Source organism: Panthera tigris, chromosome E1 (assembly GCF_018350195.1).
Source record: "Panthera tigris isolate Pti1 chromosome E1, P.tigris_Pti1_mat1.1, whole genome shotgun sequence".
NCBI classification, from domain to species: Eukaryota; Metazoa; Chordata; class Mammalia; order Carnivora; family Felidae; genus Panthera; species Panthera tigris.
In genome coordinates, this window is record NC_056673.1 from 25673664 (window position 1) to 25688097 (window position 14434).

Here is a 14434-nt window from a genome sequence, read left to right on the forward strand (position 1 = left end):
TCTTGATTATATCTCTATTTGTCCATCTTGCATGTGTGTTCTTGCTTAGGTCAAAGCTTTACTTTAGCTTTGATGTTGTATAGGCTTTTTATCATCACTGAATTTCTCCTTTTTAGAAAAAAATTTTTCGCATGATCTGTCTTACTAAAGGTAACCATCCAGTGACCGAGGCATAAGGGAGGTGGGTGAATGCCATAGATTGTCTCTTTCCAGTTTGAATCTGTTCTCCTTATTGTTGTCATATGACAGGAGGCTTTTTGCCATGTGATTTTGTGGAACTTGGTGGAGAGACAAGAAACACTGAATTGCCTTCATTGCTTTTATACCATTGGTTTCTTTGCCTTTTCTACTATGCTCTCTTTGTATTTTATGACCACATGAAGAACATCAGAATCACTCTTATAGGATGTCAAGTCTGGGTCAGACTGAGATTTATAAGGAGTATTTTGAGGCTAGTGGTTATTTTTGTTTTTTGTTTGTTTGTTTGTTTGTTTTCTTCCTCTTGGGCACTTTGCTGCCTTCCAACGCTATATTCCAGGTGCCAGTGGTCCTTCCATGGCTATGTCAATTGGCTTTTAAATATAAGACCAATTCAATATTTTCTAGCATGAAGTCTTCTAATTCCTCAAGGGTATTATAGAGAATGTAGAGTTGTGGCCCAAAGTACTTTCTTTGTTTCTGTCACTACATGTAAAGCTCCGTTGAATGTCTGTAACTTCCTTGTGTTGTGAACTTCTGGTCAAGGTAATTTTTCTCTATTGTTTGATAGCATTATATGGTAACTCAGATCAGGATACATAGATGTTTATTAAGATGATAAAATGATTACATTAAATTAAGGAGACATGGAACACAGACATCATGGAGACTAAATCAATGAACAGTTGATATTTGAGGATAAACATCTTTTATATGTTTATATGAAAATTTTAATTTAAAATAAAGAACCTACTAGGTAAAGCCATGATGAGTTGAGGCAGTTTATGCTTCAGATTAAGAACTTGGTCTTTGGAGTTTGCAATTGTAAATTCCATTTCTACTAAATGCTAGTGATTTGGGGCAAATAACCTCTCTGGGCTTTTGAAATGGGAAGTTAATAATACTTACATTATAGATTGTTGCTAGTTAGATTAAATAAGGCTATTCATCCAAAAAGCTTTACACATTATCTTGGATAGAATAAAAACTCACTAGAGATAGCTGTTAGCTGTAGTTGGTATTAATAGAAATAGTATCCTTGTTCTCTCTGGACGTCTTTCTTGCCTCTCTCAATTCGAAGTGCTTTATGACTAAGATACTACCAGACGGCATGGCTAAAGATGCTTTGTTGTTAACAAACAGCAGTGAAGATAAAACATTGGTGCTGAATCATATCTCCACTGCTCTTAAGTGGTCATCTGGATAAGTGTGGCTCTATCCTAATATGTGTGCATTTTCAAAGCTATGGAAAGAAATTTTACTTAGCAATTCTAATTTACTGATGCAAATTGAAAATTTCTCCTAGACTTCTTTGTTTTGAGTATCTTCATTCCCTTAGTAATTTTATAGGGAGTGAGATTTTTCTTGGCATCCACTGCATTCTAAAAGGCTTTACCCTGAAGGTCCTTTGTGATGGTTGCTTTAAGACAACAGCGTTGTCCCTCTCTTGTTTCCTCTGTTTTTTAAAATCTTTTTTTTTTTTTAAGATTTTATTTCGAAGTAATCTCTACACCTGACGGGGGGCTCAAACTCAAAACCCCGAGACCAAGACTTGCATGCCCTACTAAGCCTGCCAGGTTCCCCCAAATCTTTTTTTTTTAATGTATGGCAGATAAAAGTATTATGATAAAGCCCACCCACTATTGTATCTTTTCACCTACAAATACTTGAGTGTGTATCTAATGATAAAGATTGAAAGAATCATAACTACTGTGCCATTACATAATAGATAGTTTATACAGTGATGATGATTTGTGGAAGTAACTCTTTCCAGTAGTTTTACACTGTGGAGCAGTAGAGGGGAGAGCAAGCCTTGGAAACTGTTCTTGGAAACATTTGGAAAGAGAGAAAACCCTGTGGTTGTTGTAGGCTAGAATTCTGTCTCATTCTTTCCCCCATTTTCTTGGTTCTGTGAATTTTCTGATTTATTTAGAGGTAAAATTTTGAACATGTAGTTTCTCTATTGTGTGGAATACATCATGGATCCGTAATGATTGTTTGGAAAGATTTTTATTATATTCTTAAGCATGGGTTGCAAACATTGGCGTCTTCCACGTCTAAAAGCTTTTAACTCTCCATGCCAAAAGAACTTCACCTCTTTTGCTTAGGCAAGAGAAAATCTGTACTTAATTCTTCCTGCTGTATAATGATCTAGACTTTCCTAATATGTAACTAGATAGTAAGTAAATGAAGCATGGAAACGACTGCGTTAATTCTTTGCAAAAAAAAAAAAACAACAAAAAAGATTTTTGTTGTTTTTACATTTACAAACAACTGTCTCTCCTTTATTTTTGTTTGTTGTACTTTATTGTGGGGGCTGGGCTAATGACATTAGAGTGTTTGCTCTTCAACTATGCCATTAGAGATGGGACCAAGAACAGTAAGTTTAACTAGTCTGTTGCCTACTTGTACAAATTGGTACATTGATGACTGAATTCAGTTTAATGAGCAAAAACAGTGATTTGTTTTTTCTTTTTACCTTCAAGACATTAGTTCACAATAGTTTCTGCAAATCCTCTACTCATCTTAGTCTCTTTGCAAAGGGTATTCTATTTTAGTGTTCCTTGAATTTAGAATGGAAAATTGATTATTCCTGAGGGAAATGCATCTAGCATACATGGTTACCTGTAAGAATACATTTGCCATTATTCAAGGATTACAGTTCATAATTCTACATAGAATTAGCATTGGCAGACCTGGCTTCCAGCAAACAGTCATTTTCCTCAACAGAAACACATACTACCACATGTCCTTGAGCAGTTGCTAAAAGCTGGTCCTATATTTGATACGTGTGTGTGTAAATAGAGAGATAATGATAAATGGCTATATATGGAGAGAGTAGAAGAATGAGTGTGTATAGGCACTTCCACAGTTCCCCCTTAAAGAAAATATCACTAAACCTAAGAAAATAGGGGAGAAAATGCATGACTCATTATGCAATAAGCTCAACTTTTGTTTCATACATTGGTTTCCATCATTCATTGGTATGCAACCGATTTCTATGTTTTCCTTTCTTGGACTTCTTGGATTGACTGCACTAACCGTATCAATTGTAGTGTGCTTGTTCCACAACTTTTTATAAATACAAATTTTTAAATAGGTACATGGTAAATACAGTTTTAAAGATATCAAGGAATGTTAAGTGAAAAATAATCTGTCTCTGTGCCCAGCCATCCTCATCCCCTCCCAGGAGGCAGTTGCTATAACTGGTGCCTTGTAATCTACATTTCTGTAAAGGAGAACTTTGATAAGAATGGTTTTGTTGTTATTCAGACTTACATGTCTTGGTAGATTCCGTGACCCATGGTAAGACAAAGTTGTTATCCGTAAGCTCCAAGCAAAGTATTATGTAGTCATAATATGATCCTTTAAAATAGTAAGGGTGGACTTTTAAAGCTATCCTGCTCTTGTTTTAATGTATATATAATGTAGTTGAACTAAGAATTGAGTTGCCATAATACATATTAAATAGGCATTGTGTGCATCATTCCAGGTAAATAAACTCCACCTTGACCTTAGTTGCAGATGTTTTGAAAGGATTGTTGCAGTCTCTTTAGCTCTTAGAAGTATATTGGGTCAGTTTGAAATATTTAGTGGAATACCTGATCTTGCTGATAGCATGAAGCCATGTTTTCTTCTTTCTCTTCATTTTATGATATTTAGGGGTATGGTGAGCAAAACTAAATTGTGAACCCTTTCAGACTACCTCCGGGTCTAACTTGTCCAGATGCTGTATGTCAAATGACTGTTAGGGCAGCAGGAATAACAAATGAAAGCTCCTTAGTTTATGTCTTCTGTGGGAATATTATATGATACTTTGGGGGTAGAGAAAAGGAGACAGAGCAGGGCGAGGAAGAGGTGCACCCAGTGTTGTCAGTTATTCAGTGAAATCTATTATCTCATAGGCAATGAGGATATGTCATTTTTCTAATTATATATTGCCTGTGACTGTTCTTCTGGGAATGTGGAATAAAAGGAAAGTGAAACCAGAGATGTACAATGAGTGACTGTTAGAAAACTTTAATAATTAATTAGAGAACATCTATGGTACCACAGGGTCAGGGTGCAAGGAAAATCATTGATCCATTTAGTATATAACGTAGGTAAAGCTTGTTCCATTTTATGTATTGTAACACTTCAACTATTGTTGCTCTGGTACAAGAGATGGCCCCTAATAAACAGAATAGCCAGTAATATATAGTGCTATTGCTTAACTCCTCTATGTATGAAACTCAGTGAATTTACTTTTAACTGGAAACATTTATAAATCAGAGAAAAAACTTCTTTCTAGACTTGAGTAGAAATAGAGTTGCCTCCTTAATAAGAGTAAGAATGTTTCCCATTTCTTAATGTATTTAGGTGTGACATTTTTGACCTGAGAGCCTTCTCCCTTCTTTTTTATTTTTTTAAATTTAACGTTTATTTATTTTTGAAAGAGAGGGAAAGACTGAGAGGGGAAGTGGGGAGAGAGAGAGAGAGAGAGAGAGAGAGAGAGAGAGAGAGAGAGAGAATCCAAAGCAGGCCCCAGGCTCTGAGCTGTCAGCACAGAGCCTGGTATAGAGCCTGAACTCATGAACCTTGAGATCATGACCCTGAGCCAAAGTCAGATGCTTAACCAACTGAGCGACCCAGTGCCCCTAGCCTTCTCCCTTCTTAAAAAAATTATTTTAAAAGACTAGAGTTTAATTTTTGCCAGTTTGATAGTATAAAAGCCTAACTTGTTTAAATTTGCAAGTCTCTGGTTGCTACTGTTTACATGTGTTTGTTGGCTGTCGTATTTCCTCTTTTGTGAATTGCTTGTTCACTGGAAAATGCCTTAGACCACTTTGCTTTTAGATTGTCTTTTGAGCCTTTCTTTTTAAAAGGCAAATTTTGATTTCTGTACTAGGAAAGTACATTCCTAAGCAGCATTTCTTCCTCAGATCCCAAGTGCTTTCTGATCAGAAACAGAGTTTGGTAAAGAGCCCTCTCTTATTGTATGGCTGCTATATAAATGCTGTTTTTAATAAGTACCAAAAATATATTGAAGTTTGTCCTTCGGTGAGAGTTTATCACTGTTGGCCTTTGGGTGAACTTTGAGCCAGAGCTGTTTCATTCAAGGCAACATGATGTCATTTAACTCACAAATTTCTCTTTTGCTAGAAAAAGGAATGTTGTTCCCCTAAATAACTGAAAGGACCAAATAATGCCGGCACAACATTATTCACCTCTCAGGTCTCCACTAAAGACTTCAGCATGGTGAAGGTTTTATTGTTTGTGGAGGATGGGGTAGGGGGGTGGGATACGTTAGGGAGTAGGAAACAAGCTGCATTTGGTCTTGAGTCTTTCGAAGAATACTTTATTCCACTGCCCACACGGCTGCTGCTGTGACCCAGCTCACACTCCTCCAAAAAAAAAAAAACCTTTTGGCTCTACATTCATTTCTTCATTAAAAAAGACTCTCTAAGTTTGTTTCTAAATTTATATATTCAGGTTACAAACACATTTTAGGTTTTTCAACAGGAGCTAAACCAGAGAATTGTATCTCATATAAAAAACTAGATACCATTTAGATTAGCATTTTGCCCCTTATTTGAGAAGCAGACTTCTCTATTCCAATAGCGTTGAGGTTCATTTCAGGGAGTAGAATAGTTTTTTAAAATCTTCTAAAGTTGGGAGTGTGGAGTTCACTGGCAGCAGCACCTGTAGTTGATTAGCTATGTCCTCTGAAGCTTCCAGAGCTCCATCTAAAAGAATTTATTACTGGGAGTTCAAGAAATGTAGGGAACAGTTGGACAAGAACAGAATAGAACCAAATAGATTTTCCTTCATTGGCTTCATACATAATCACTGCTCATTGTTAAGTGTTATGCTTTGTGTTAGTTTATGTAAAAAGGATGCTTATAACCTGTAAGTGGTTGGTCTGTTTACTTTGATATGCATTGCCAAATCTTTTTTCTTTCATTGTTTTAAAAGCACATGGTACTGGGAGCAAATAATTACTCCTTTTATTCCAACATCTTAACAGAATACCTAGACCCTGGGTACTCTGTTGTAAACTCTATAGTTAGGAGATCTGACTTTTTTTTTTTTCTGAATATCTAAACCATGCCCAATACACTAAGAAAATTAATTACCTGCCCCAATATGTTCAATATATTAATGGTGACAACTTATCTTCAACCTTCTAATTGGAAGACTGGATATTTTGTAGGTGAATCTAGATTACTGAGATCTAGCTGTTACTTTTAGCATATTTTAGAAAGAATTTGATTCCTTGGAATTGAGGATATACTATTATTGTTTTGGCAAAAACACCCTGAAATGTCAAGAAGTTTAAATTTCTCCAGGGCTAGAACTCATTTTTGGAACCTTGATTCAATCCTACATACCCTAACCTACAAGTAATAGTCTATATTCATTCTATTACTCAATGTTAACAAGAAGACTTAAGAGTGTCTTTAGATGTCTGTTAACACAATGTTTACAACTCTTTCACTTAGTTATTATTTGAATTGCTTAATGCTTTGTATTCGTAGTTTAACATAATCTAGAGCAATACTTTTAACTATCTCTAATGCAGAAATACTGTATTTTGTATGGGTAATTTGTAAAAATTCTGTACTGTTTGATCCTTATGTTACAGGGCAGAAGACATCTAAAAATTGAAAACCAGAGAACTTATGCAAAATATTTATATATTTGAGAAGTTATATTATGAATTGACATTTTCCACTTTATAATATTGAGAATTTTGTTATGTGGATTCAGACTTAGGGTTGTTATCAAAGGAGCATTTAATCTTTCTGTTCATAATTTTACTCCTGTTGTTCTACTGAGTTGGAAGGTTTTTGGGTTTAGATTAACAGGACTAATTTGCAAAGGTCGGCACTGCAGCAGATTTGTTTTTGTTTGCTTTGCATATAAACACATATTAAAATATATAAATATGTACATAGAAACACACATATGTACACATACACACACCCATATATCACTTAAGACAGCAAAATACACGTCGTGATTTTTTTTAGCATTTATTTACTCACTAGAAGCATGATCTGCTTTCCTGAGAACACAATATAAACAAAGTCTGGCTCACAGTTACCTCATAATGATCTGCTCATCCTGCTCTTGCTTGTTGATCTATACTTACCACATGCCTGTGTGTAGAGGCAGTACTTTTGAAGTTGTATTCTCTAAAGTAAATTGGTAGTGTATCCTTTTTAGTTAGATGGATAGGTTTGTCTTAAATTACTGTTCTAAAGGTAGGGAAGGAACATGGCAGAGATTTTTATTTCAAAATTCCATAGTCTTTTCCCACCCCAAGTTTATTAATTATCTAAGAACAGTTGGCAAATGCAGAAGATACTAAACATTTTTCTTTATATAGAAGGTGTGTATGTTAGTCCATTAAACTTAGGCTTGTGAGATACAGAGCTTAATTTTTTTCTATAAAAAAACTGCCTTCCTGTAATTCTCTTTTGTGCCTTCTAACATATGTGGAAAAATTAATCTCAGTCAATTATACCCCCTCCAAAACTGCATCTAAATTCTATAGGGCTTTCAGAGTGCAAAGATATGAGATAGGAGAATTGGAGACATTTTATCCTTAGCATGACCACTGGGCTGTTCCAGTTCCCTGCCTGATCGATGGTTACTGGTTCAGATAGGTCTCTGCAGCATTCATCCGTGTTTCTACTTCGAAGCCTTCTAAATACCTGTCAGTTCTCTGGATCTCATCCATATTACTCTTGGACACATACTAAATATTATTCTCACCTGATCCATGGGGAACTTGGAGAGGTTATCATAGACTTGGTTGTGTAGACACACTATGTGCATACCTCCTCTTCTCTTGCACCATGTGGAATCTCTTGCTACTTCCCCTGAACTCTACTCAAGAATAAAGATACGATTTTTTCACAGATGTTTTATCCCTAAAACTCTCGGGATTCTGCCATTTTTTACCCTTTCTTGGGGACTGGACTCTCTTTTTATCCCTTTTATGGCACTCTTGCTCAAATCTCAATCTTTCCTAATAATGGGCTGGTTAGAGAACATGGAAGCTTTACTCTTTTTTTTTTAATATGAAATTTATTGTCAAATTGGTTTCCATACAACACCCAGTGCTCATCCCAAAAGGTGCCCTCTTTATTATCATACTTAAATTTTTTTTTTCTTGTCCCAGGGTCAACATTTTGAATTCTTTTTTAATTGTGACTTCGTGGGTCATTGCTTCCTTAAGGTAGTGAACGTGAGTGTTCTTCTGACCTGGATTAGGGAAAATTTTTTAAACACAAAGAAAAGTGAGAGAAAGGGAAGGATATTTATTTGATGCTGAAAATATTATCCCACCAGACTTGTATTTTATATTGTGAATCTTCTGAATGCTTCAGATCTATTGGAAAACTATTTTTTAGTGAATGTAAGGTAATAGAACACCTCTTACAATCTCTATTTAAGAATTCAGGATTCAGGGTTAATGTTTTATAGATATATATTTGGTATTTTTATCACTTTCTTTGGAAAGTAGAGGACAGTTGGGAGGAGGAAGAAGAGGATTCTTCTTTTTCTTTTTCTTCCTCTTTTTTTTTTAACGTTTTGCTATGGGAAATGCCAAACATACACAAAATTAGAAAACAGTAGAATAATGATGCTCCATGTACCTATCATCCAGCTTCAACAATGATGAACTCATGACTAATCTTCTTTCATCTACAATCCTACTCCTTACCCCCTCCCTGACACTATATTCTTTTAAAGTTTATCCCATTTTGATAATGGATAAATAAATGTTCAACCATTCTGGTGCCATTACTTAGTCCAGAACCCCAAACTCCCTTCACCTAATACTTACTGAGTGCTTATTCTGTGACAAGTACTAGCTTTGACTCAGCATGTAGAGAATGCAACATAAACTCTTGGAAAAATTCTCATCAAATACTAGTTAGTTATAAAAGGGTACAATTTCTCACTTCGCATTACAACTTTCTTATATCTTTCCATCAAAAATCCCTAGGTTTGTCGTCCCTCTCTGCCCCCTTTGTTTTACTGACTCATCTTCCACTCTCAACCTGCCTCCTCATACCCAACCATGCTAGCCTCCTAATAATTACTGAAAATTTTCGTTTATGTTCTCACTTAAAAAATTTTTGTACTTGATATTCTCTTTGTAACACTTTCCTCTCATATATCTGTACGGCCTATTCCCTCACCTCCTTAAAATCTTCTTTGCCCTCAACTGCTTTTCAAAGGCTGTCCTAACCTTTAAATATTTGTCCTTAGTTACCTTCTCGACTACTGTTTGTAGAGGGTTTGAAGGATCCACTGCTCTGTTCTGTATTAAGAATTTAATATAAAATTTATTTATTGAAAAGATAATAAATGGTTTAGAAACAACTCAGCCTTTTGCAAACATAAATGTACTTAACAGTTTTGTAGTATACACCAAAATTATTCCCAAGAGGATGCTTAAATATTAATTAGATAATTATTATGATACTCTTTTCTTCATGGTAATCATTTAGAATTGCAAGAAATCAGATGTTATGCTTTGGTGGTCATTGGTGTTTTGTGCCAAAGGCCACATACCTCTCACTAGCAGAACTATGATTTTGAAAAAATAGCAGCTAATCATTTTAGCCACTGCAAATCTTACACTTGAATACTATTTATTTCCCTCTGACTGGTAATTGATGGCTTAGGTACCACTTGTCCTCTGCCACCAAGTTAAGTTAGGTTTTTGTGAGTGTACATCCTTTTACAATCTTGCCCAAGGTTCTTCTACTCGGTCTACTTCATCTGTTATCTGTTTCACTAAGATTTATTTCTTCAAGATACCTTGTTCTGGCAAGAGTGCAGTGAGATTTGTGTTCTCAGTCAGTGCTCCTGAAAGTGTATAACTCCTAATAAGCTTTGAGATATTTAAATATGTTCATATCCTTTTATTTCCTTTTTAGGAATGTAGCCAAGGAATGTATCTCTGGGTGATGGAAATTATGAGATAATTTTCTGTTTCTAATTCTTTTCTTTTTTAATACTCACCTATTTTCCTCCCTCCTTCCCCCCCTACTTTTCCTTTTTCTATTTCCCCCAGTACTTCACTGCTTTATTTCTCTCAGTATTAAAATCATACATGGAAGCAGAGAGTATATGAGAAATTACTGTGCCTTCTGCTCAGTTTTGCTGTGAATTTAAAATTACTCCAAAAAATAAAGACTATCTTATAATAAAAATAAGCAAATAAATATTTAAAAAGAAGCTAAGTTTTTATTGGGTTAATATTTGGTTTATAGTAGGAACTCAACAAATGTTTGTTAAATAATTTTATCACTTTGACTAAGCAAAGGTTCTTCTTTGTGTGAGAAAGTAGGCTTTTTGTGTTTTCAGCCTATATTCTACCACTGAAGAACTGGGGAAACTAATGAAGTGCCCAAGGAAATGAAATATTTCTTTGGATAAATGAAATGTTTCAGGAACTGAAAATGTTTTTAAATTAAAAATGCATATTTATGCCTTGTAATTTATATGTAACTATTAAATAGACTCTTAAAGAATCTTGGCATTTGTTTTAAAAATTCCTTCACAAATTATAGGAACTGCATCAAATTAATTTCTTTGTTAATTGGAGGTGATTGAAATGTCCTAAATCCTGAAGGCTATGAAATACCCTGGTGCTCGTGTAGTGGATTTGTCACTGCTCCTTGACGTACTTGCGCTGTTAAGATGTAGTTGGTTGTTTATTTCTTTTACACCGATATATGTCATGACGAAATTTGTATAGATATTTTTTAAAGTATACTCTTAATTGGAGATCTTTCTTAGTCCTAAAAAATTCAGTCTTTCTTGTTCATTAATTATTTAAATTGCCTTTGTGCATTTAATGTTGTATTTTATCTTAAAAATTAACACAATATCCAGGATGGTCATGCCCACATTAATTTTTCCACTGCACGGGTTAAAGTTGTTAAAATATGTTTTCTTTCTCTTACAGTGGTTCCCCCTGGAAGTCCTGGGCCCATTACTCGGCATGGGTCCTATGACAGTTTAGCTTCTGACCATAGTGGACAGGAAGATGAAGAATGGCTTTCTCAGGTAAAACTGTAAAATGTTTGGCCTACTAAAGTGAAAGAGAACAGAAATCCATTGTCTGTTTTTATTACTGAATTCTAAGAACTGAAAAATTATTTTCCTTAGAGGAAAATAGGCAGACTTTGGAACTCTTTGTAGGATCACCAAGAATTAATCAGTTGTCTTTCCATATTAAGAATTTCTTATAGGGGGCTCCTGGGTGACTGTTAGTTGAGCATCCGACTTCAGCTCAGGTCATGATCTCTCAGATTGTGAGTTTGAGCCCTCCATTGGGCTCCATGCTGACAGCTCAGAGCCTGCAGCTTACTTCGGATTCTGTGTCTCCCTCTCTCTCTGCCGCTCCCCCACTCGCACTCTGTCTCACTCTCACTCACTCTCAAAAATAAATAAATAAACATTTAAAAAATTTTCAAATAAAAAAATAATTTCTTATAAGTACTGCTGCAGGGATGTATATCCATATATTTTATATGTATTAGATACATATGTGTATGTGTACATTAGCCCTCTGTATAAAATAGGCATTTCTTTCAAACAATCCATGTATATCTCTTAGAACTTTCGATTTTAGATGGACTGTTTGGGTTAAAATAAGAATTGGCCTTGTTGAAAGTGCAACCATTCAACAATCTGTGGGATTTGTTTTGTGGAGCCAACATTTTCTGAAGATTGGGCCCATACTCTGATTAGAAAAGTTCAGCATTCTAATCTGCACATGTCCTGATTGTGCCCAGCTGGGTTTCTTTTCCTCAGCTCACGTACTACTGCTTCCAGTGGTCTCCAAAGCAGTCCTGTGACAGCTTCAGCTGACCCTTTCTCCCTTTGCCAGGTGAAGCTGTCTTCATCTCAAGGGCTTTGAAATAAAAGATACTTGGGCAGATTTCAAAATGATGAGATTACAAATGACTTCATTACAAATGCTGTTATGTCTGCCTCAAGTCTGACATCATTTGGTGAAGTTAATGACCTGTCTCAGATTACCAATCCAGAGGCTTTTCATCAGACAGGTGCCTCGGTGGAGGCCCATGCAGTTTCACTGCTTTCTCAGGGAGGGTAGCCCAAAAAAACAAAAGGGAATCTGGAAGTTGGAGAATCAAACTGTTTCTAGGTAACATACATTTCATTACACCTAAAGTACTCACAGGAAGCTCCTTGGATGAAGGGTTGATACTTCAGCTCCTGGCATATGGAGATGCCTCCTTCCTTGAGGAGATACCACGATGAAGTAAAAAAACCTAAAATGCTGGCAAAGACCCCACTGTCCTTCACTTCAACTTTTCAATCAGAAAAAGGGGTAATGTGTGCTGTCAGTGTGAAAGTATATACAATATGTTTGTACTGCACACAACAGGAGAGTGAATAGGAACATCTGGCCATCGCCTCAGTGAAATTGCATAGGCATCTGTTTACCTCTCGGCTCTGTGACACGGATGGTTTTGAGCTTAAAATACACAGAATGCTTTATCTGTGGCCTAATTTGTGTTGTGGAATACAACTACTTGAATCAGAAATCGCTGTCCTAAATCTGAGTAGTTTTCACCCTGTGATTAGTGGGAATGTGAATATTGTTCCAAGACCATGATGCTTTTGCCCTTTAGGACTTAACAAACCCAGAGCTGCACTCTGAACCTTTTCAATTATGTTTTGTTAAGAATTAATCACCGCAATCAGAGAAATGTGATTAAATATAAATGAACTCAGGGCAAAAATAAGGCATGTGGAAGTCAGTTCTATGAAGTGTATATACAGACATGGATGTAGCAATTAAAGACATTGAGAAGTAGTTTTTCACCAAATGTTTGCATATTTAGTGTCTTAGTCAAGTTGCTCATGTATAAAATCATTTGATATGTTTATTTTCAGGTTTTATCTTCTACTCTATGCATTATCTTTAAAGTCTTTATTATAATATTGGCACCATTCCCTATCCCCTCCATAGAGCATGAAACTTGTAAACATTTTAGTGTTACTGTTTTGCCACACTTATCGGTAGTGGAGGAAACATTCTAATTGAATAACAGTATTTTGAAGACAAATCTAGTCTGAGAGAAAATATATAATACTCTTTTCATTTATTTAAAAGTTGATTTAGGGGAATTTTGAAGGCAGTATAGTAAATATTATAATATTTAATTGTAGAAAGAAACTGGCTTTGGGTGTTGAAAATTATTTCAGACCTTTTGTTTTCCTTGGATATTTCAAGAACAACTTCAAGTTTGTCATGAGCTTGATCCTCAGTGAAGGAATTACTTTTAATCTGTGGATTGATAGGTGTAGTATTCAGTGCATGGCCACAAAGTGGTAAGTACTGTCTAGAATGAATGAAAAAGGTACTTCCTAGGGAGTTGATGCTAGTTATATGAGGCAGGCAACTGGTCCTTTTACTCTCATGTGACTTTGTGTTCTGTATGTGGGGGAGCATGTGTGTGTGTGTGGATTCACACCTATATAAATACACACACACACACACACACAATGAATTTTTTGTTTATTGTGGTAAAAATCAGTACAGAGAGGTAGTGAATGTTTATATAGGCTGTGATTACCATTGCCTTCTGATTGTGGATGCCCCTTACCTCTCCCACTTGGTTAAGATGGGCTTCTCTTAGAGGGTGTTCAGAGACAAGATGGAGGGAATCATGAAAGGCTCTTTGAAGGAGGTCATAATACATTTAAATCATGATTTTTAATCTGTTCCAGGTAGAAATTGTAACGCACACTGGACCCCACAGACGTCTGTGGATGGGTCCACAGTTCCAGTTCAAAACCATCCACCCCTCAGGCCAAACCACAGTCATATCATCTAGTTCATCTGTGTTGCAGTCTCATGGTCCAAGTGATACTCCACAGCCCCTTTTGGATTTTGATACAGATGATCTTGATCTCAACAGTCTCAGGTAAGAAATAAGAACTGGGGAGTGATTTAAGTAGATTAATATATTCATTTGTAATGAGCATCTTAGGTTATATTTACCTAATTTACTGTGTCCTTTTGGCACACTACTAATGGTGCAAAATACATGCACTGTAGCTTGTGATTCATTATTATTGGTGGGGAATCTTATGTGGGTTCTCCTCCCATTCAGTAAGTATTTGTGTTTCAGATTGTGTTTTCCTAAACCTAATATTCAGTGCATTAAAAAAAAAAAAATCTCAGGGGCGC

General features: G+C 35.7%; 1 protein-coding gene across 13 annotated transcripts in view; it reads left to right on the forward strand.

Moving 5' to 3' along the window:
- The window catches only part of BCAS3 (BCAS3 microtubule associated cell migration factor), a 614170-nt gene that overhangs the window by 329659 nt on the left and 270077 nt on the right, over positions 1 to 14434 (forward strand). For all 13 annotated transcript variants that reach the window (XM_042966194.1, XM_042966193.1, XM_042966192.1 and 10 more), the window contains 2 exons: positions 11174 to 11274; positions 13972 to 14168. In XM_042966194.1, coding sequence (XP_042822128.1) covers positions 11174 to 11274; positions 13972 to 14168 — 298 coding nt within the window. The remainder of the gene's footprint in view (positions 1 to 11173; positions 11275 to 13971; positions 14169 to 14434) is intronic.